At 37.3% G+C, this 21,634-nt stretch overlaps 1 protein-coding gene across 1 annotated transcript in view; it reads right to left on the bottom strand.

Annotated features, from left to right (window-relative positions):
* The window catches only part of Arsb (arylsulfatase B), a 174,670-nt gene that overhangs the window by 133,011 nt on the left and 20,025 nt on the right, over window positions 1-21,634 (bottom strand). Inside the window, exons 3-4 of the mRNA XM_076856066.2 lie at window positions 18,034-18,224; window positions 10,413-10,620 (exon numbers count right to left, since the gene is read on the bottom strand). Coding sequence (XP_076712181.1) covers window positions 10,413-10,620; window positions 18,034-18,224 — 399 coding nt within the window. The remainder of the gene's footprint in view (window positions 1-10,412; window positions 10,621-18,033; window positions 18,225-21,634) is intronic.

Here is a 21,634-nt window from a genome sequence, read left to right as displayed (position 1 = left end):
CCAATCAGACTAGTCCTGCTGGCTCACTTGATCCTTACCCACCAATCAAAAAGCACCCCATGCCAACTGTCAAACCGCCCTCGGCTCTATAAATATGCAGAGCTGTTCCTCAATAAATGGGCATTTTCTCTGATGCCAAGTCTTGATGGTTCTTTCAATAACAATAAATAACCTCTGCTCACACAGGAAGCTGCCCTTCTCAAGTCAAGAGAGCTCTCCAAGCTACAGTTTTTACCCGTTCTGATTAGTTCATTTTATTTGCCTTATACCTGGTCAGCAGAATCTTGAAGTCTGAAGAGTTCTGCATAGTTCTTTATTTTCAATTTTATTTTATTGGTTCTTCTTAGTTATACATGACAGTAGAATCAATCTATTTTGGTAATATTTTACAAGCATCAGATATATCTTAGTCTATTTAGGACTCCATTCTTGTGGGTGGGCACTATGGTTTGGTTACTTAGGTATTTTCAAATGTGTACATAGAAAAACTATATTAGATTTATTCTACTCTCTTTACTATTCCCATCCCCCTCCCTTTCTTTCGTTCCCCTTTGTCTAATCTACTAAACTTCTCTTCTTACCCTCTCCCGCTTTATTGTGGTTTACCTTCCACATATTAGCAAAAACTTTAAGCCTCTAATGTTTTGGTATTGGCTTATTTTACTTAGCATGATATTCTCCACATCCATCCATTTACTGGTAAATGTCATAAAGTCCTTCTTCTTTATGGCTGTAATATTCCATTGTGTACATATACCACATTTTCTTTATCCATTCATCTGTTGAAGGGCACCTAGCTTAGCTATTGTGAACTAAGCTGCTATAAACATCTATATGGCCATGTATTCTAATTTTAAATCCTTTGGATGTATGGCAAGGAGTGGGATAACTGGGTCAAATGGTAGTTCTAGTCCTACTTTTTTTTTTTTTTTTTTTTTTTTTTTTGGTACAAGGTATTGAACCTAGGGGCACTTAACCACTGAGCCACATCTCCAGCCCTTTTTGTATTTTATTTAGAGACAGGGTCTCTCTGAGTTGCTTAGGGTCTCACTAAGTTGCTGAGGCTGTCTTTGAACTCGCCATCCTTCTACCTCAGCCTCCTGAGCTGCTGGGATTATAGGCATGTGTCACCATGCCCGACTTCCATTCCTACTTTTGTGATTTCCAGAGGGGTTGCACCAATTTGCAGTCCCACCAACAATGTATGAGCATTCCCTTTTCCCCACATTCTCACCAGCATTTGTGTTGCTTGTATTCTTGATAATTGCCATTCTAACTGGAATGAGATGGAACCTCAGTATAGTTTTAATTTATTTTTCTCTAATTGCTAGAGATGTTGAACATTTTTTCATGTATTTGTTGATGGACTGTATTTCTTCTTTACAGCAGGGTCTGTTAAGTTCCTTTGCCCATTTATTAATTGGGCTCTTTGGTTTTTGGTGTTGAGCTTTTTGAGTTCTTTGTATATTCTGGAAATTAACACCCTATCTGCAGATGGCAAAGATTTTTTTTTCCTTCCATTCTTTAGGTTTTTTCTTGACACTCTTGTTTCTTTTGCTGTGAAGATTTTGGTTTGATGCCATCCAATCTATTGATGTTTGATTTCATTTCTTGTGCTTCAAGACTCTTGTTCAGGAAGTCAGCTCCTGTGCCAATACGTTGAAGTATTGGGCCTCCCTTTTATTCTTTATGCTGAAATAGTGCTGACCTCATCCAAATAGGAGTCCTCAACAGTCATGCACTCAGTACCATTTGTTTGCAGACACATATAATATTTATTTTTTAGTTGTAGTTGGACACAATACTTTTGTTTATTTATATTTATGTGGTGCTAAGGATCAAACCTAGGGCTTTGCACATGCTAAGTGATAACTCTACCACTGAGCCCCAACCCCAGCCTCTAGCCTGTTTTTATAGATTTTGTACCTATAAATATTTGGCCAGGCAGCTATAGGAGACAGAAGACGCGGGTATCAGATGAGACACATGTATACTTGTGCATCTGCAACTGATTTGATGGTGACCTGATTTTACGTCAGCCCCTTCTTTTTGCTGTAAGCATGGTTTCCAGGTGATTATTTCTATATAGAATCTACCTTTAATTTGAATCCCCCCTTTCATGCAGCCTGTGCAACACGATAATTCCTCTCATCTCCAAGGGAAGTTTGGCACCAGTGGGTTCTAAAAGGAGCGTACAATATAAGAAATGGATCCGTCTTAAACATGACCTTTAAAATGGAATGCAGAAGAAGAGGAGAGTTAAACCCAAACAAATTGTAACGTTTCTTGCAATTTAGTCAATAAATATGTTCAGTTCAATGTATATCTTTCATTAATTATAAACTCAGAGAAAGGTCACAGTGCTATACCTTCACCTAAGTGTGAAAATATTGATTTAAATTCAAAATAACAATAAAACAATATTATCACATATATTAAGGGATACAATAAATCACTGACAATCTGAAACATAGGGATGAGAAGCTTCTTTGCCCTAGAGTCTGGAATTGTGAATTCTGTGATTTTTTCACGGAAAATACAACTATAAGACTGTTCCGGGGCCTTTAAAGTATGTTGGTTAATATTTTCACTCAATAAAATAATCAATAAACTAGCGCCCCTTACTAATAAAAATTTAAATTGATCCAGCATGCTCTTGGTGTGGATATTAACATACAAAAATCTAAAAGATGTGCCGTGGATTAAGGACTAGCTAGGGAAAAGATCATTCTAGTCTCATAGTTTTGAGACCTATGTTGTTATTTTCCTCTTTGATACATGTATTAAATAAATTATGAAGAGACAAACAGTGTGGACACACCATCTGATTTAGTCACTTAACAAGTTTTCCTTATCCTTGTTAGAAATTCATTAAAGGGTTTGAAGCACCTAGTCATACTGGTTTGTAATACTATTGTAATACTTGATTAATCAAAATAAATAAGCCTCTGCTCACACAGGAAGCTGCTCTTCTCAAGAGAGCTCTCAAAGCTACAGGTTTCACCAGTTCTTTCTGATTAATTCATCATTTTATTTGCCTTATATGGAGTCAGCAGGATCTTGAAGTCTGAAGAGCTCTGCATAGTTCTTTATTTTTAATGTTGTTTTATTGGTTCTTTGAAGCACCCAGTCAGACTGGTTTGCAGGATGTTTCTGGTACAGAATTTCTGTAGTATTTTAGTAAGCCTGCCAACTGCGTACACATATTTGAAACCATGAAATAGCTTCCCATTTGCCAGCTACCTATTTTGAAAGGAATTCCACATGGAAGGGAGCAAGGGACATAAGATTTAAGGGAATTTGTTAAGATTCATTTTTACTCCAGCTGAGGTTTTAAATTACATGTAATTTTGTGAAAGCTTAGGTAATAAATGTTAAAAGTTTAGGTTCTGCAATAAATTACTCTATTTGTCTAAGTAGAAATGAACAGGATCCAGTGTTCCTCAAAGTTGGTGCCACTGGATGTTGGGGACAGGGCCCTTTTTCCAGGACTATGGATCCGTGGACTGCTATGTGGGTCACATAGGCACTCTGGCACAGACTGCACCCTTGCCAGTTGTCTGCAAATACCTCCCAGTGCCAAGGAAGGAATGGGTCCACCGAGGCTGTGCCCAGCACTGACAAAAGTTCTGAAAACCCAGAGCAGTGCAGAACTGCACAACCATAAACCTTCCTGGTAACAAGACTCTCTGAGTAAGAGTTCTTGGTCCAAGCTCTCTTAAGTATCTCTTAAATCTGTCTTTCCTTCCCTATATTTTCCTTTACTCAGGCATCCCTTACCCATGTACTCACCCCTATACTGTCAGAAGCCCAAGTTTCCAACCACTCTCCATACCAGTCCTAAAATGATCCTGCTCACATCTGTTCAGTGCCTCCCACCACCTTTGGAGGCCCTCTGCAATTCCTTCCTGGGTAGACTCTGAGTGAATGAATGGGTGGCCAGCCAACCTGCACTCAATTATTGATGAAACTGAGGCTGGAGTCTACATGACTCGCGGGCTGCACAGCCAGGACTCGAACTCTGACTAGATTGTATCAGAGAAGGGTTAGAAGGATCGTCTTTGTATCAAAAGAAAACAATGACATGTTTGTAATGACACAGTCTTTGTATCAAAAGAAAACAATGACATGTTTGTAATGACACAGACAACACTGTCATATGTATCACAGTGACAGAGAGAGTTGCATTAATCCGTCAATGTACTTTTTATGCAGGAAGGGCATGAACAGCAGAATCTTAAAATTTTGCGGGGGAGGGGGGATATCAGGGATTTAACTCAGGGGTGCTCAACTGAGCCTCATCCCCAGCCCTATGTTGTATTTTATTTAGAGTGGGGTCTCACTGAATTGCTTAGCTCCTTGCTGTTGCTAAGGCTGGCTTTGAACTTGTGATCCTCCTTCCTCAGCTTCCTGAGCCACTGGAATTACAGGCGTGCACCATTGCACCCACTGAGATCAATAAATTTAAACTTTATTATCAGCTTTTTCAAACAGCCTGTTTGTAGAAATGGGTACATTTACCTGAAAAGTAAACCATGTGGGAGAAGTTCAATTCAAGCCCAGTTGGTTTCTAGCAGCCGTGGGTGTGTGTGTGTGTGTGTGTGTGTGTGTGTGTGTATGTATTTTTTTTTTTTTTTTTCCTATTCCTGCTTGGGAAAATTCCCAAGATTTGAGTAAGAGTGAATTCAGAGGTTCTTGGATTTCTATTCACAAAAGAATTATCAGGATGCTTGTTAAAAATGAGATTCCTGGGACCTCAGCCCTGGGTTTCTCATTCAGTAGGTCTGTGATAGAGCCTCAAAGCTGAATTTTTAGAATTGAGTTAGATTCGCATTGCATGAAGTTAGCCATTTTTAAGTGCCCAATTCAGTGACATCCCATGTAATCACAGTGCTATGCAGCCATCACCTTGGGAACTGCAGTTTTAACAAAATGCTCACTACTGCTGCAGGCTCCTGGTGGCACACTAAGAATGCCCACCTTAAGGGCTTAGATGCTGGGTACAGATGGCAAGGATGAGGTGCCTCATGGGTTTCTCTTAGATTATAAAACAAATTTTTTTTTCAAAAAAAGTCAGTGTTCCCAAATATCAAAACCTAAAATCTATTCTTTGCCTCTCCATGTCACTAAATATAAACTTGATACCAAGAAGTTCGTTCATGGCACATTTTCCAGTACTAAAGGATGCAACATTTTCTTCTTTGGATGCACCCAGCACTCAGGCTCATAAAGAAGAACAGTGCTAAGTGATGTAAGTGAGACAACTGGAAAAAATGAATCACAACGCTCTCTGATCCAGTCCAGGTCCCCTCTCCTTGGGTTTAATCACATTATTATAGCACATTATTGAATTCTGCTTCAGGCAATGAATTGTCAATAAACACATATAAAGTCTCTGGAGAAAGAAATGCAAATGAGGCGTTTCCTTAGAGTCAGACCCTCAGCCAAATGTAAGTGAGGCTGTGGACAGATCCTTCATCACTTCTATCAGAGGAAGAGCACACAGCTGCAATGACTTAGCATAAAAATGAACAGCTTAGAAGAAATTCTGTTTAGAAAGATTCAGGAAGAGAATGGTTTCTGGGAACAGGAGTGTAGAAAGACAAAAAGTAGAGCTAAAGGACAGTGGGTTGAGATAAAAGGAAAAGAAGATGAGATGCAAAAAGACAACTGACTAGGATAATTAGGTACTGACCTCCAAGTAGATTGGATTTGAATTCTAGCTCTTCCATTTGTTAGATGTGCAAATCATTTAACTTCTTAAGGTTCTAGTTTCTTCTGGTAAAATGCAGATCAGGAAACCTGTTTGACAAGCTTATTTTGAACTTTAATGCTTACAGCAGGAGCAACAGTGCCAAGGTGAGAGTGGGGGGGACACAGGAGCAGGGTCGGGCCCTGCTGTCAGGACTTGATGAACAAGGGTCATTTTATTTCTAAGAAACTTAGAAGAAAAGGGAACTGATTGAGGCAAAGAAAGGAAGGCCAGCAAAGAAACCAAAAATACAGTCCTAACAATTTACATTGGAGATAAAAAAAAAAAAACAGCAGGATTAAAATTGCAAAAATGTGTTACTGCTAATGCAGAAGAGCTCCGGAAGGCCGAGAAAAAGGACAAAAGCTAAAAAGGATGAGAGAGAGAAAAAAAAAGCTAAATCAGTCATTCACCCCACTAATTAAAGATATTTTTGAGAAATAATTCAAGCAGAACAAAAGCAATAAGCTAAAATATGAACATGGGAAAATTCCTAGAGTGAAAAATAATCTCAGCATGCAGATCAAGGGACTTACTATATTTCAGGCAAAATTAACTTTGTAAGTATCTTAAAGACCCATACCTAAATATACTTAAGCAAAAAATTTTTAACTGTGGAGATAACTTTTTAAAATGCCACCAAAGACAGTTCCAGAAATCAGTTTTACCAGAAAGATCTTAAAAACATTCTAAACTATTACAGAGCATAGAAAAAGATGGAAAACCCATTCAAATTATTTTATTAAGTGACTCTCACCAACACAACAAAACATGACAGAGAATAATCACCAACCACATTTGCACTTCTGAACTGATGGAAAAACCTGAAATAAACAAAGGCAAACTGAACTTAACAGTATTATAAAAATACATAGGCATGATCCAGTTGAATTTAGCCCAAGAAAGCAAAGATGATCTCAGACCAGCATATCTGTTAATGCATCATTGTGTCAGGCAGAATATAAGACAATGCTATTATAAGGTAATCCCTGTTTTCTCAGTGAGAAGCTTCAAATATTACTTCTGGCAACCTGAATAAATAAAGTGTTAGAGTTGTTTATAAAACAGTCAACTCTCTATTTTAAAATAGTTATGCATATGTACGTGGAATCATGTAACAAAAGAAATATTGATCTTAAAATATTTTTCATTCCCACATACTATGAAAATATTTTATTCCACATCTTCCCATGCATTCTTGACACCAATATCTCTATTTTCACAAAAGCCACTTGGAGATATTTAACATTGGTCTTCCAGAGCTACCTTCTTCATTTCTGAGGATACTTCAGCCTACGAGTGATATATTAATCAATGTATATTTTCATTTCAGGAAACTATTTGTCCCTAAAATTGTGTAATGGTGATCTCTACAACAAAGCCTTGTTTTATAAATTCATGACCTCCAATTTTTGCAATTATAAGGTCATTTCCCAGGAATAAATGCATCCTGATCTCTGTTTTACTGATTATTTCCAGAGACTTCTATAGGTATTCAATACCAATGTGATCAAAATGCTACATAGCAGGCTCTTCAAAATAAAGTAAATTGAAAAGGACACCAGATTATGAAAGATCTTATAAGGAATTAAGTTTAAGATGCCTCCTTCTTTTCAGAAGGATAAGTTTTGTGAAAAAGATAAATTTTATCTTATATTCAACCTTTTTCAAAACAAGGAGCATCCACTGTAGAAACCATATATGGTATATACATATATACTATAACATCATGTTGTATACCTTAAACATACACAATGAAACTTTTATTATTTAAATAAAAAATAGGAAGCACTTGGAAAATAATACTGTTTGGATGGCATTAAAGTAACTGAACAAGTCTGCTCAGAGTGGACACCATCCTATCCCTGCCCAGCTCCACAGGAGGTCACTATTGCATCCCACAATGGGGGAAGCTCTGCTATATCAGAAGGTCCAATAAGAATATCAGGATCATCATCTCCAAGGCAGGATGTTTCAGTGAACTCAGAACCACAGAAGCTTGGCTCTGCCTGGCTGTATCACTTGGGCAAGTTACTTAATCTCTTTGTTCTTCAGTTTTTACATTTGCAAGATGGGATTATAATAACCCTCAGAGGATGGATTATTGACAGGATTAGTTGAACTAATTCAGTTAAAGCACTTAGAACTAGGTCCTGAACATAGTAAACACTCAATTAATGCTATATATTTCAAAACATGCCTAATTAAAAGCAAAGAAAAACAACTCATAAAAACCCAGAAAACTAGAGTAGAATACCAAGTTGATTCCTCAACATGTCCCCTCATCCCTACATAGTCACCATCCAATAAAATTTACCAGATAATAAACCCTGACCTCATGCTAAAAATTTCCAATCAAATTTTTAAGTAGGCAAGGATCACTAGGTATTTGAGAAAGCCACGTTCATGAGAGGCAGACTAAAATAGAACCTAGAGAGTTTTATGAGAGAGAAAGAGAGAAATATAAATAAACTTTTAAAAATATTATATATAAGCTGGACTTAATGGTGCATGCCTGTGGTCCTAACTTCTCAGGAGGCTGGTGCAGAAAGATCACAAGTTCAAAGCCAGCCTCAGCAACTTGGTAAGACCCTATCTCAAAATAAAAAATAAAAAGAATTGGGGATGTAGCTCAGTGGTACACCTGGGTTCAATCTCCAATACTGTCATTGTTGGTGGAACTACAAATCAACCACTCTGGAAATCAGTATGGAGACTTCTCAAAAAACTAGGAATGGAACCACCATAAGATCCAGCTATCCCCCTCCTCAATATATATCCCAAAGATCTAAAATCAGCACATTATAGAGATACAGCTACATCAATGTTTATACAATTCACAATAGCCAAGCTAGGGAACCAACCAAGATGCCCTTCAACAGATGAATGGATAAAGAAAACGTGGTATATGCACACAATGGAATATTACTCAGCCATAAAGAAGAATGAAACTATGGCATTTGCCAGTAAATGGATGAAACTGGAAACTATCATGTTAAGTGAAATAAGCCAGACTCCGAAAGCCAAAGTTCTAATATTTTTTTTTCTGATATGCAGAAGCTAGTCCAAATTAAGGAGGGGGTAGGTGGGAAAGAAATAGGGTGGGGGGAATTCCATCAAAATAGAAGAAACATGGGTGGACTAGATGAAGGGGACTAATGGGGAAAGAAAAGGGATGGATAGATGGAACAGAATGAATCTGACCTAACTTCCCTATGTACATATATGAATATATTGAAGTGAATCTCACCACCATGTACATCCATAAGACACTAACTAAAAAAAAAAAAAAAAAAAAAAAAAAAACAAAGAAAGAAAGAAAGAAAACCCCTCTAAGTAAATAGCAGAAAGATCAGTAGAGTAGAAGGAATGGAAGACCGGGAGGAAAGAGGGGAGGGAAAGGGGAAACACTGGGGACTGAGTAAGAACAAATTATATTCCATACACATACTCATGAAAATAATGGTAATGCATAGGCTTTGGAGAAGTAATTTATGTATATATGTATATACACATATATACATATATATACATACATATATATAATAAACTGCAGTTAGAATTTGTTTTAATAAGGAAATGCTATATATATATATATATATATATATATATATATATATATATATAATAAAAACAAAACTTCACAAAAAAAAGAATTATCAAAAACAAAAAAGTTCTTAGTAATTAAAAACACAGCAGTTAAAATAAATTCAATTAAAAATATACACAATACTGATCAGGAAATTTTCCAAACAGTGGAAGAAATAAAAAGATAACAGAAATAAAAACTAAAAACTCTAGAGGATTGACCTAATATCTAATTAGCAGGAATTCTATAAAGAGAGGATGGGGAGAAGTAAGGTGAAGGGTCAAACAATTGCAAAATAATTAATATAAGAAAATTTCCCATTAGAAAAGGTTGTGCATTTTCAGATAGAAAGTACTTTCCAAGTAGAGAGCACAATGAATAAACAAAGACCTACACCCAAAGCATATCATGGTGAAATTTTAGAAAACTGTGTCTAATGAGAGGAGGGAAAATCAAATACATAACAGATTAGGAATCAAAAGGTCATGGCCATAATGAAAATTATTTTCAAAAATTATCTCTGAGTCCTGAGATCACGAATTTTCTTTCTCATTTCTTTTGTTTTCTGTAATCAACATGTATGATTTTTATTGCCAGAAAACAAATACAAAATAAATCCATACCTGGGGATTCAAGCCCCAATTTCACTGGCTCCATTTCTCATCTGTATCCATGTCACAATCTGTCTCTTTGCACTGATACAAAGTCCCCTCCAGTCAGTCACAGTCACAGTCATAGATGGCCTGGCTGCAGTGAGGGAAGAACACACCACTACAGGGACTCGCCACCCACTGCCCTGGGCATCAGCGATGTCCATCCTTTACTCGGTCAGTGAGCACTTGTTTTTGAACATACTCGCAGAATAGTTAACAGCTGAAGGAAAAGAGGACAAGCCCGTAATTCTTTTTCCTTAGACACATCTTTCTATCCATTATGACCATGTCTCCCCTACTGCAGTTAGAATTTGTTTTAATAAGGAAATGCTAACTGCTCCCATCTGTCTTCATTCCACTTATCGAACACCATGTCCTAGGCTTTGCCGAGAGATGAGTTTCCTATTGACAGACTTACCCGTGGAAAAGATGAACACTGTGTTGTTCCAGAGTCCGTGGTTTTTTAAGGCTTCAGTGACATTTCCTACTGCTTCATCCATAAGGGACACCATTCCTGCATAGTGATGCCTGTTCTTATTCTGGATAAAGTCATATGGCTTCAGGTACTCTTCAGGCACCTGAAGGGGCTCATGGACAGACTGGAGAGCAAGGTAGAGAAACAGAGGCTGGAAAGAGAGGTTGTACACATCAGTTACAAGGGCATGGAAAAATTAAACACAGAAGGTTAAGACACTCTGGATTTATCATAATAAAAATAATATCAAGAAAACCTGCAGAATGCATTGAAAATATTTGTGAGTCATATATGTGTTTAGGGACTCATATCCAGCATATAGAAACAACTCTTGCAACTCAATGACAAAAAAAAAAATTAACTGGACTGTAAAATGAGCAAAGAATTTGAACAGCTATTTCTCCAAAGAAGGTAGTCAAATGGCCACAAGCACATGAAAAGATGTCAACTTCATTAATCATTAGAAAATGCAAAACAAAAATGCAAAACCACAGTGAGATACCACTTCAGACCCTCTAGGATGGTTTTAATTTTAAAAATGGAAAATAACAATAATGTTGATGAGGATATGTAGAGAAATTGGAATTCTCCCTCATTGCAAGAAGGATATCTATACAGAACAAAAAAAAAAAAAAAAAAAAAGCAGTTTGGGAGTTCCTGGACTTGTTAAAAATGGGTTATCATATGACCTAGCACTTCCATTTCTTCAGAAATGAAAACATATCCACAAACTTGTTTGAATGTTCATTTCAATATTACTCATAATAACCAAAAAGTAGAGACAGCCCAAAGTCCATGCATTAATTAGAAAAATAAAATATGGTATAGTTTCAGCAATACATGGCAGTAAAGGAAATAGAGTATACAACATAGATGGACCTTAAAAACGCACTAAGTGAATGAGGCCAATCACAAAAGACCACATATTGTATAATCACATATTTATATGAAATGTCCAGTAGGCAAATTCATAGGAAATAGATTAGTAGTTGCCTGGGGATATAGGAAATTGTGGGGAGAGCATGATGAGTGACATGTTTAAGGTTTTGGGGGGGTGATGAAAACGTCTTAGACTCAAATCATGATTGCACAACTCCTGAACTTACTGTAGAACTATAAACTTTTAATGGGTGAATTTTATCATATACAAATTATGTGTCAATAATAATGTTTAAAAATATAACAAAAGATATAAGATAAATAAATAAACAAAATAAAGCCAGAGTCCTAGAACAGCCTGGTCCAAACAAATAATAATAGCATCTATATATTAAATGTTATCTATGTATTAGATACTCTGATAATAATTAAGATATTATCTCTTATTTACTTTTTAATTGATTTTATTTTTTAAATACATGACAGAAATGCATTACAATTCTTTTTACACATATAGAGCACAATGTTTCATATCTCTCTATATAAAGTATGTTCACACCAATTCATGTCTTCATACATGTACTTTGGATAATGAAGTCCATCACATTCCACCATCATTGCAAACCCCCTACCCCCCTATCCCCCTTCCACCCCTCTGCCCTATCTAGAGTTCGCCTATTCCTCCCATGCTCCCCCTCCCTACCCCACTATGAATCAGTCACATTATATCAGAGAAAACAGTCAGCATTTGTTTTTTGGGGATTGACTAACTTCACTTAGCATTATCTTCTCCAACGCCATCCATTTACCTGCAAATGCCATGATTTTATTCTCTTTTATTGCTGAGTAATATTCCATTGTGTACATATGCCACTTTTTAAAATTCATTCATCTATTGAAGGGTATCTAGGTTGGTCTCACAGTTTAGCCATTCCACTCTATGTAATATCCATTTCATAGATAAGTTAAGTTTAAAAAGTTATATGACTTGCTCAAGCCCACATTAATTGAAGAGCAATTTTCTGTTGCAAACCGCACTATTACAGGATGGCTACCTATCAAGAGATGCTTTACCCTTTTGCTTTAGCCGAAAATAAGTCCCCACCTTTTAGGAAAGTTTTATGGTTCTTATGTATTTTATGAGAAAATAAGTAAACGCCACACCTTGTTAGTCTGATGTAGGACCAAACGTAAGACCAACTCAACTCCTGGAAATTATCTGTAATCCACCTATTCTTTTTTATCTTTGATGCCCAGTTAGGGCACTGAACATCTGTGGTATTCCAGGCCAGTTCCTCCTTTTTAATGAGCCTTTCTGAAGGCATTCCCTTTATTGTGCTCCTACCGAATTCTTCAATGAGTTGGAAACCCTCAAAGAGACAAGTGGTTCAGGCCAAGAATAAACAAGGTCTGTGCAGAATTCTCTCCATTTGGACTCCCCGACCTTGAGGATAAGGCTGTGGCCCTTCCTTCTAGTACACTGGGAGTTTCCACTTCTGCGTTTAAGAAGCAGCAGGAAGATCAAAGTGATCTTACACCTGCTGTTTTTCAAGTGCCTTTAACTTAAATCATCAAATGCCAGAATAGCATATTTTAACCCTTCACCCGATGGGTCAATCTTCTCCTTTCTCCCTCTCTTGTTCCTCCTCCACTCTGGGTCATAGACTTATGTTCGCAAGTATTGGGGTTCAGGAAATGGTTCCCCATAAGCATTGCATTTGGCATGCCGAGTACTTTGAACTGGGGGACACTGGAAGATGACTCATCAACAAGGCCTTTCCGGCCTTCTCCTGTCCTCCTTTCCTGCTGCTCTTTCTCTATGTGGACATTCCTTACTCCTTCACAGGGATGTATAATATATAATTTAAAATAACTTAACAATGAAGAATGAAATATGAGCTCCTCCCATCTAGATGCCTTCTAACCTTTTCCCATTCATGTATGAGATTTAAATACCTCAGATACTTTAACTATCTTATCTGTAAAGCCTCCCACATAATTTAGTCACATTTCCATTTTCCTATTTTTGTCCAATTTAGCATATATGTAACTGCCTCACCACTTCTTTGGGGACTTCACTTCATTATGTTGAACCATATTATGCTTTCCTCCTGCTATTCCGTTTTAGGTCAGTTTAATTCTGGGACCCAGCTGGGACTCTATAGGATAGAGGTGGAGATTTTCTGCACTGCACAGGTCACTAGCAGCAACATGGCTAAAGGAGAGGAGGGGGAAAGAGGGCATGTTGTTCGTAGCCAGCAAGGGATTTGTAAAGGTAATGCAGAGAAGGATGGTAGGGAGAGCCATTGAAACCACACTGGGAAAAAATGATTCTGGAGTCACTATTAAAGAGTCTTGCAAATATTCAGCATGGAAATCATTCTACTCACTTTGTTAAACACATTAAAAAAGTAACTTGAAAACCTTTTCCATGATTATTCCTTAGTGACAAAAACATCACCCTTTCTCTTGGGAGGCTAAAAATATAAAACTACAGCAGCCCCCACTGATACAGTGGTCAGATTTCTATTGATTCAAACAGAAGGGACATAACAGAGGAGTGAAAACCAGCTCTGAAGGGTAAGGTGACTGTCACAGGCTATGCAAAGGCTATGTAAAGCATTACCTGCTGGCCAGATCCTAATAATTTAGGAGAATAGACAAATGTATTCTTTGAACAAAAAATTATCTTTTTCCCCATCTCATCAGCAATAGTCTACTGTTTTTACTGCAGGTACACAGTCTTACTCACATCTGTATGGCTTTGGGTCATCCAGAGGAGACAGAATAATATGTACTACAGTCTATTTCACAAAATTAGGACAAAGAAACACACTTAAGATACTATGGGGAGGGAAAAAACCTTTCAGCACTCAAGGGAATGTTATTCATGAAACAACTCATTACTCCATAGAACTAAATGAAATTATTTCTACACTATTTTTAAAATGGAAAAATACATAAAGCGCTTTTATTACTACATGGTGGCCCAGTAGAAAGAAGAGTTAACTAGGGCTCCAAGGTTCTCCAGCCACCATCAGGACCTTGCTACAGCCATTTGGCCCACAAGCCTCCCTGTAACCAGCTGTAGCCAGTTTCCTGGGGCCTTCCAGCTGAGCCTCAGCTCACTGTTGGCCCAAAGCAAGTCGCTGCCATCCTGGGGATGGGCTCCTGATTACTGTCTATGGACTGGAGTCCCAGCCCACCCTTGCTTGGCCTTGGAGACCGGATGGCCCCTCTGACATAACTGCAGCCCTGGCTGCACATCAGCCTCCACTGATCTCTGAGTTCATGATCATCTCTCCTTTGTTTTCCTTTGGGTCTGGATTCCTGTTCTCATCAACTTAGTCATAACTGTACCATTGTAGGTGTCTTGGGAATATAAAATGAAATCCTAGATGTGAAATCATGACTAAATACTTAGGATTACATTAAAAGTCCTAGATTATCACCCAAGGCTATTAATATATTCATGTTTAAGACACTAGGGGTTCTCTGACCTTTCCTATTATGCCAAACGGCTCCTCAAGATACATACCCTAAACATAACCCCCATGCTAAGAAGCTTTATATCAGTGAAGAAGAAACCTTTATTTTCATTTCTTTATATATTTTCTCAAAGTATAAATGGGTAAAAAAAGCATTATTGTGTTAACATTATTATTCTATCTTTAACGTTCAAAGAAGCATTCCTTTCCAAATTTTGCCAGGATAAAGTAAGAGTCTTCCATTAGAAAGTAGCATTTTCTTTTAGAAAGCTTCTAGTAGATGATATATGTTGGATAACATTTGTTGTTATTCTGCAAAGCACTGTGGGGACTGTTTTTTTTTCTTTTTTTCTTTTCTTTTTTTCTTTTTTCCCTTTTTTTTTTTTTTTTTTTTTTGTTGTTGTTGTTGTAGATGGCCACAATACCTTTATTTTATTTTTTTTTATGTGGTGCTGAGGATCGAACCCAGCGCCTCACACATGCGAGGCGAGCGCTCTTCCTCTGAGCCACAACCCCAGCCTGTGGGGACCGTTTTCAACAGGAAGATATGTTATGAACATACTACTTGCACTTTGTAATGTTACTGCTGTGGAATCACCATGCAGAAGAGGAGAAAGAATGGTTCTTCTTAAGCCATGTGAAGTTGCTGGGCCCTGAGTCCAGCAATAGCAACTGTGTTGGTACAAAACACTCCATTTGCTTTCCCCCCTCAAGTGCCCTTTTAAAATAGGCACAGTTTTAAGTTGGCCTGTGTTTCTTTAATGACTTCCAACCTGAACAAGTGGCCTATGTTACAGTCTATAAATAGCACCTGAGAAATTAGCACAGAATTAAACACTGATTAAGATGATGAAAAGCACAGCTCCTGAAAATGGTAAGATGCATTGTTTTATTGAGAACTGGTAATGTAAACACAGGCTGTCTTAAGCAAATATTTTGGGGTTAGTACTCAACTATTAATTATGTCATTCATTCATATTTGTGTTCGAAACTTTGAACACACTGGGAATGATATGATGGAAAGTTCTTCAGAATGTTTCAGCTGTAGGATAAGGACCGTCCTCTCACCTGGTGATTTCAATAATGCTGTCTATGAACAGCACCATGCTAACAACACCCCTTCCAGGACTTGCAAGCTCTCAGGGCCTTCCGATGTCCTCAGTGACAAATGCTTTCCCCATTGACCCAGTTAAGACAGTTCATCCAGAGAGCTATCTCACCCCATCTTCTTCCTCTTATCTATTTAATGTTGAGGGTACTGTGAAAGAATACTTCATCGTTCCTTAATAGGAATGAAATTTTTTGTAGGAAGATTACAGTGGTTGCATAATTAAAATAGTTGGCTTCTGCTCACTTCTGTTTGAGGGGAGAGCCCTGAACATCACAGAATGCCCCTCACTGTACAGGGTATCTATAATGACAGCACATCTGAATCACTGGCAAGGGGTATGTGTGTTGGGGGCAGGAGGTGATGGTAAATAAAATGCCTGGGTACCACCTCAAACCAATGAATCACAATATTTGACATCACTATTTCTTACAAGTTTCCCAGATAATTCTAATAAATGGTCAGGACTAGAACAATTAAGTTGAATCATAAACTGGGACTCAGAATCTTTGGCCTTGGATATTAGCTGTGAACTGGGGAGACTGATTAAGGGGATAAGCTCTGTAGTCAGAGACTGTGGATTTAGATTCTGATTCTGTCTTTCAAAAGTTCTGTGACCTTGACCAAGTTTCTTCTCTAAGTCATTTTGATTAAATATATGTTATAAAATGGTTCCCTTAAAACTTTACCTTGTTCTTTTGGTGTTAAATTGTATCTATAAAATGCCAAGCATACAGCAGAGAACTGAGAACATAAGCCTTAACTACCAGAATGTTGGTTTAAATTTAGATTTAAAACCTGTGTATTTCTATGTATTTGAGAAAATGTTTTTGTTTCTATGTTCCATAGCAGGCATGGTTACTCCAAGATGTCTGCATTAAGCTGATAAAAACTCAAGTGGGGCAAAACTGAGGACAGAGTAGATGATCCCCAATACTGAGTTAGAGTGGGCGAAGGCAGGGCCAGGGAAATTCCACACCAAAAAGGGAGTTTTCAGCAGTGCATTAAGTCTGGACATGTATGTAAGCCATAATCCATGCTGTGATCTGCACCAGGGACCCCCAGGCATTGTCAAAGAGCCAAAGTGCAGGAAATTAGAACGAGATAACATTGCATATTCTAGAATTTGCTATGTCCAGGTCCCACAAAAGGACTGATTTGTGAGTGTGCTAATACAGTTCTTGATGAAGCCATCTTTTGAGCCTCATGTCTGAGAACACAAGTATCTGTCCCATTCAAAAGCACTTATAGGCTAAATCTAGAGAATTTGGCTTTAGAGCTATTCAGATTCTTGTCTACCTTTACCTTTCCCTATATGTAAGTCAGTACATGATAGACACAACAGCTTTAGTATAATTAATGTGAAAAACAGGCTTCTTCATAGACCATGTTGATGAATTGGAAGACTCAGTATTGTTCAGGTGTCTGTTTTCCACAAGTTGGACTACAGCATCAGTGAAATCCAAATCAAAACTGACACTTGTTTTATTTTCTTGGTAGAAATTGATCAGTTGATTCTAAAATTAACATACAAATGTATTTTTAAAAAGGAAGAAAAAAGAAAAATAAAATAACCTAGAATAGTCAAAATAATCTGGGTAGGGTGGGGAGGAGTGATTGAAAGTTAGAGGACTTTTCCTGAACCCAAAATTTGTGATTTCTTGATGGAAAGTTTTCCATAATAAAGCCTCATCTCATATATAAGCTGATTTCACCTTTTAAAAAGAGTCATTTTATTAATTGTTTAGAGCACATGCACATAAAACAACAAAATAATAAAATATATTTCTACTAAAATGCTATAGACACAATATTCTTCCAAGTGCCACCCAAGGACTACTCTCACCAGAATCACCTTTTGAGAGTTTCTATAAGATGCAGATAGATGGACCTTTCTCAGACCTAATAAGTCACACCCTCAGAGGTGGGCTCCAGGACTCTTTCATTTTCACAAGCTTCCAAGGCTAATTCTGATGGGCTCTAAAACTTGAAAATAATCCTCTTAGAATTTGTTCGATTTTCCCCCAAACAACAGTGACTTCTTCCTATTTTAAAAAGATTTTGGTATCAGTAAAGAAGCAAGACTTACCTTCTCTGGAGGATGGTTATTTATGAGGGCTGTAGCCCTCTGGGTAAATACATTGGTTGAATACATATTTTTATATCCTGTTGCAACTTCTTCACCATCTCGAAAATCAAGAGCACATCGTGTGACATTCAAAGCCTCAATTAAGGTACAACGCTCATGAGAGTAGTAATCTTCACTGCCTAGGAGATATCCTACAAGAATGGAAGACAAGAATAGTCCGCATAGCATAAAGCTTGTTAAACTCATGTTTCAGCATTTAATTGCTTAATGCAATTGATTACTCATGACAAGGCTAATCAAATGACAAGGCTAATCAGAGCAACAATCCTTAACATCTCTATATTTGGTAGCAGAAGTCATTAAAATGTTATTGTGTAAAAATTCAAATCCATTCTCACTCAAGTCTTTACAAACACACTCTATCACGTAACTCTCAAAGAGGGTGATTTCATGTAAATATGTTTTTAAAAAAATCAGAGCTCAATTTCAGCAAAAGAGGTAAGATCTTACTCCGTTAAAGCTATCTAATGGCAAAAATAATATATGGTTAATGTGACTTGTTGCAAGTTTTTCTTGCAAGGAGATCACATAAATGAGCGCAGGATTCAAATAATGTCATCTGTTGTTCCTGAGGATGGGAAGCTGGCTTCCGGGTTATTTATAGCCCCTGCTGTCTAGGAAGAGTCATCTTCAGTCAGATACTGACACCCACTGGTGAAAGATACAAACCTTTCCAAAGAGAGGCCCTCTACACAGCTGAACTATCAGTGCCAAAAGACCAAACTGAAGTGTGAGCACTCACTTTGATTTTTCTACCTACAGTGATCCCAATTTTGCTTCCAATTTAAGCAGCATTAATTGCCTATCCCACAATTTAAACATAAAGGTAAAAGAAAATGAATTTTCTCAACTAACAGTTGTTTCTGCAAAAGTTCTGTATTTTCCTAAAGTAATAAAATAAACTGTGCTGCCTATTATGATTCTATGTACATAAATGTTAGAACAGGCAGATCTATAGTAACAGAAGATTAGTGCTTGCCTGGGGCTGGAGGGGCTGGGGGACATGGGGAGTGATGATTAACACTGTTTGGTTTCTTTTTTGGGTGATGAAAATGTTCTACAATTGAATTGTTACGCTAGTGGGGCAACCTTGTACATTTATTAAAAATCACTGAATTATACACCTTAATTGGATAAACACTATGACACGTGAATTACACCTTGATAAGGCTATTAAAAAGAAACTACTGGGCTGTTAGCTATCTGCTGATATATATTGCTTATTAACTTTAAAATGATGACGACAAAATTGGCCCAGCCCTTTCCCCAAGTCCTGAACTCTCTCTACAATGACAATTAAGAGCTTTACCCAGTTTACATAATAAATCAATTCATTTTTAATTAATTCCTTCTTTATCATGATCTAGTAAATTCAAGGTCCTAAATATAATTAAAACATTGGTCTTAAGGTAATTTTTTAATATGCTAATCTTTCCTCTTGCATATATAACGGAAAAGGAAATCCAATATGTTTGCTAATTAATGTGCAACAGAAAAGGAAATGTAGCCATGAAAATAATTTCGGCCCTAAGCCAGAAGCAGAGGCACATGCCTGTAATTCCAGCAGTTTAGGAGACAGAGAGGAGGCTCATGAGTTCAAAGCCAGCCTCAGCAAAAATTGAGGCACTAAGCAACTCAGTGAGACCCTATCTCTAAATAAAATACAAAATAGTCCTGGGGATGTGGCTCAGTGGTCGAATGCCCCTGAGTTCAATCCCTCGTACCAAAACACAAACAACAACAACAACAAAAACACAAACAAACAAACAAAAATAGTGGTCAGGATGAAACTGAGGAAAATCTAAATAAACATTCTAGCTTCCCTTGCTTTTAGTTGATTTAAAAAACCCTAATTGTTGGAGGTCAGACAGCTGAGCAATATATTATTAGTCGTGCACTAGCTGTGCTATAGCTGAAAACTTTGATTGAAGCCACCTAATGGGCCAAGACTGTTCTCGGGCAGAAGTTGCCTTTTGCTTTCTTCCTTGATCTATGTCTTAATAAACAACTGCAAGGTTAGCTGTTCCTGAAAAAGAAAACTTTTTAATTAGTAACTCTTCTTACAGAGTTACAGAACCCAGAATTGGTGACTGTCAGATAACTACAGCATGTGTGTCAGAAAAGCTGACCCCCACATTTATGACCCTGATCTGGGCCTGAGTCTAAAATCCACCCGACATCCCAAAATCCTCACATAAGCTTTGTATCTGAACCACGTAAGCAAGATGGACTTTTAGGACAAATTCTCCTCTTCAACCTGCTGACTTTCTTCCCCAGTCACTGTCTCTCTCAAGCTATCAGCTTCATCATGTGGTAGCAGAACTGGACCTTTCTGGGTTATAAGAAACTGGACTTCTAGTTTGGGTTTTTCACAACTAGTGGATATTAGTTTGAGGAAATCACTTCCATTCCATATCTATAAGTGTAAACTATTTTTCCATCACTGGGAGAATATATGCATAGGATATGATTAGATGATGTGTGATTAGATGATGTATGAGTTATACATATTGAAATCATATTACAAATAAGGAAATTCCAGAAACAGAACCATCTATTTCACACAGTTGGCCACACTGAAACCAGGCAATCACATGACTATCACACAGTGCTTTTCATCATAACAGCAGTTCCCAAATTTGAACTCAGATGCTGAGGCTAAAGATGATGGCAGCCTATGTTTTTCTGGGAAAATTTGGAAAATGCTTTTTGAACAACTAATCAATAAAAATCTCACATCTTTATTGAGACACACAATTCATTATTGTACAAGTCACCCATTTAAAGTATACAATTCTTTGCTCTTTAGTGTATTCCCAGGTTTGTACAACCATCCCCCAATTACCTGTCTACTTTCCAAGTTGTAGCAGTAGTAACAGCTGTGTGGTCATCATCCTCTTCTTGACTACAAGCCTCCTTTCACATAATTATAGAGTGTTCAACTGTTTGGCTAAATCTAGGCAGGCTTCTTTGTTTTCATAAGACAATTTTTTTGTCCAACTGAATTTTTAAGTACATGACTTTGTTTTTAATAAAAATTTTTTTCAAAATATTCACAGTCCATCCTCTTGCCAAAGCATACACATCAACTCATCTAAGAATGTACTAGCAGTTTGGTCCTCTAGAACTTCTAAGATAGCAAAGTGGTCATATATAGCTGCCAAAAATCAGACTTGAGTATAAGAGTACTGAAGATATATTCAGGTTCATTCAAAAAAAACATCATAGTTGATTAGTACTGTCTGCTGGAGCACCTGGGTGGGAGTGGGTACAAGTGCTCTCCTGTCTGATTTTTAACCCGAGAACGAGCAAAGCATGTGCTATGACCACACTGTTTTGGCCTCCAAGCACATTCCTTTGTACCAAATTGTATTTTTGTACTTTGGCCCTAGCTTGAATGGAAGAGAACATCTCAAGGTATATCTATAAGCAATTTATTACTTTATTACTAAAATGATATTTTTAAGGATATTGTCCATTTTACCTGTCCCAAAGGAGAAACTTCTCTCAGGTCTAAAAGACAGAAAATGCTTTATTCTTC

Source organism: Callospermophilus lateralis, chromosome 5 (genome assembly GCF_048772815.1).
Source record: "Callospermophilus lateralis isolate mCalLat2 chromosome 5, mCalLat2.hap1, whole genome shotgun sequence".
Lineage (NCBI taxonomy): Eukaryota > Metazoa > Chordata > Mammalia > Rodentia > Sciuridae > Callospermophilus > Callospermophilus lateralis.
Note: the sequence above shows the minus strand (reverse complement) of the source record. Positions and strands in the feature narration are given on the sequence as shown.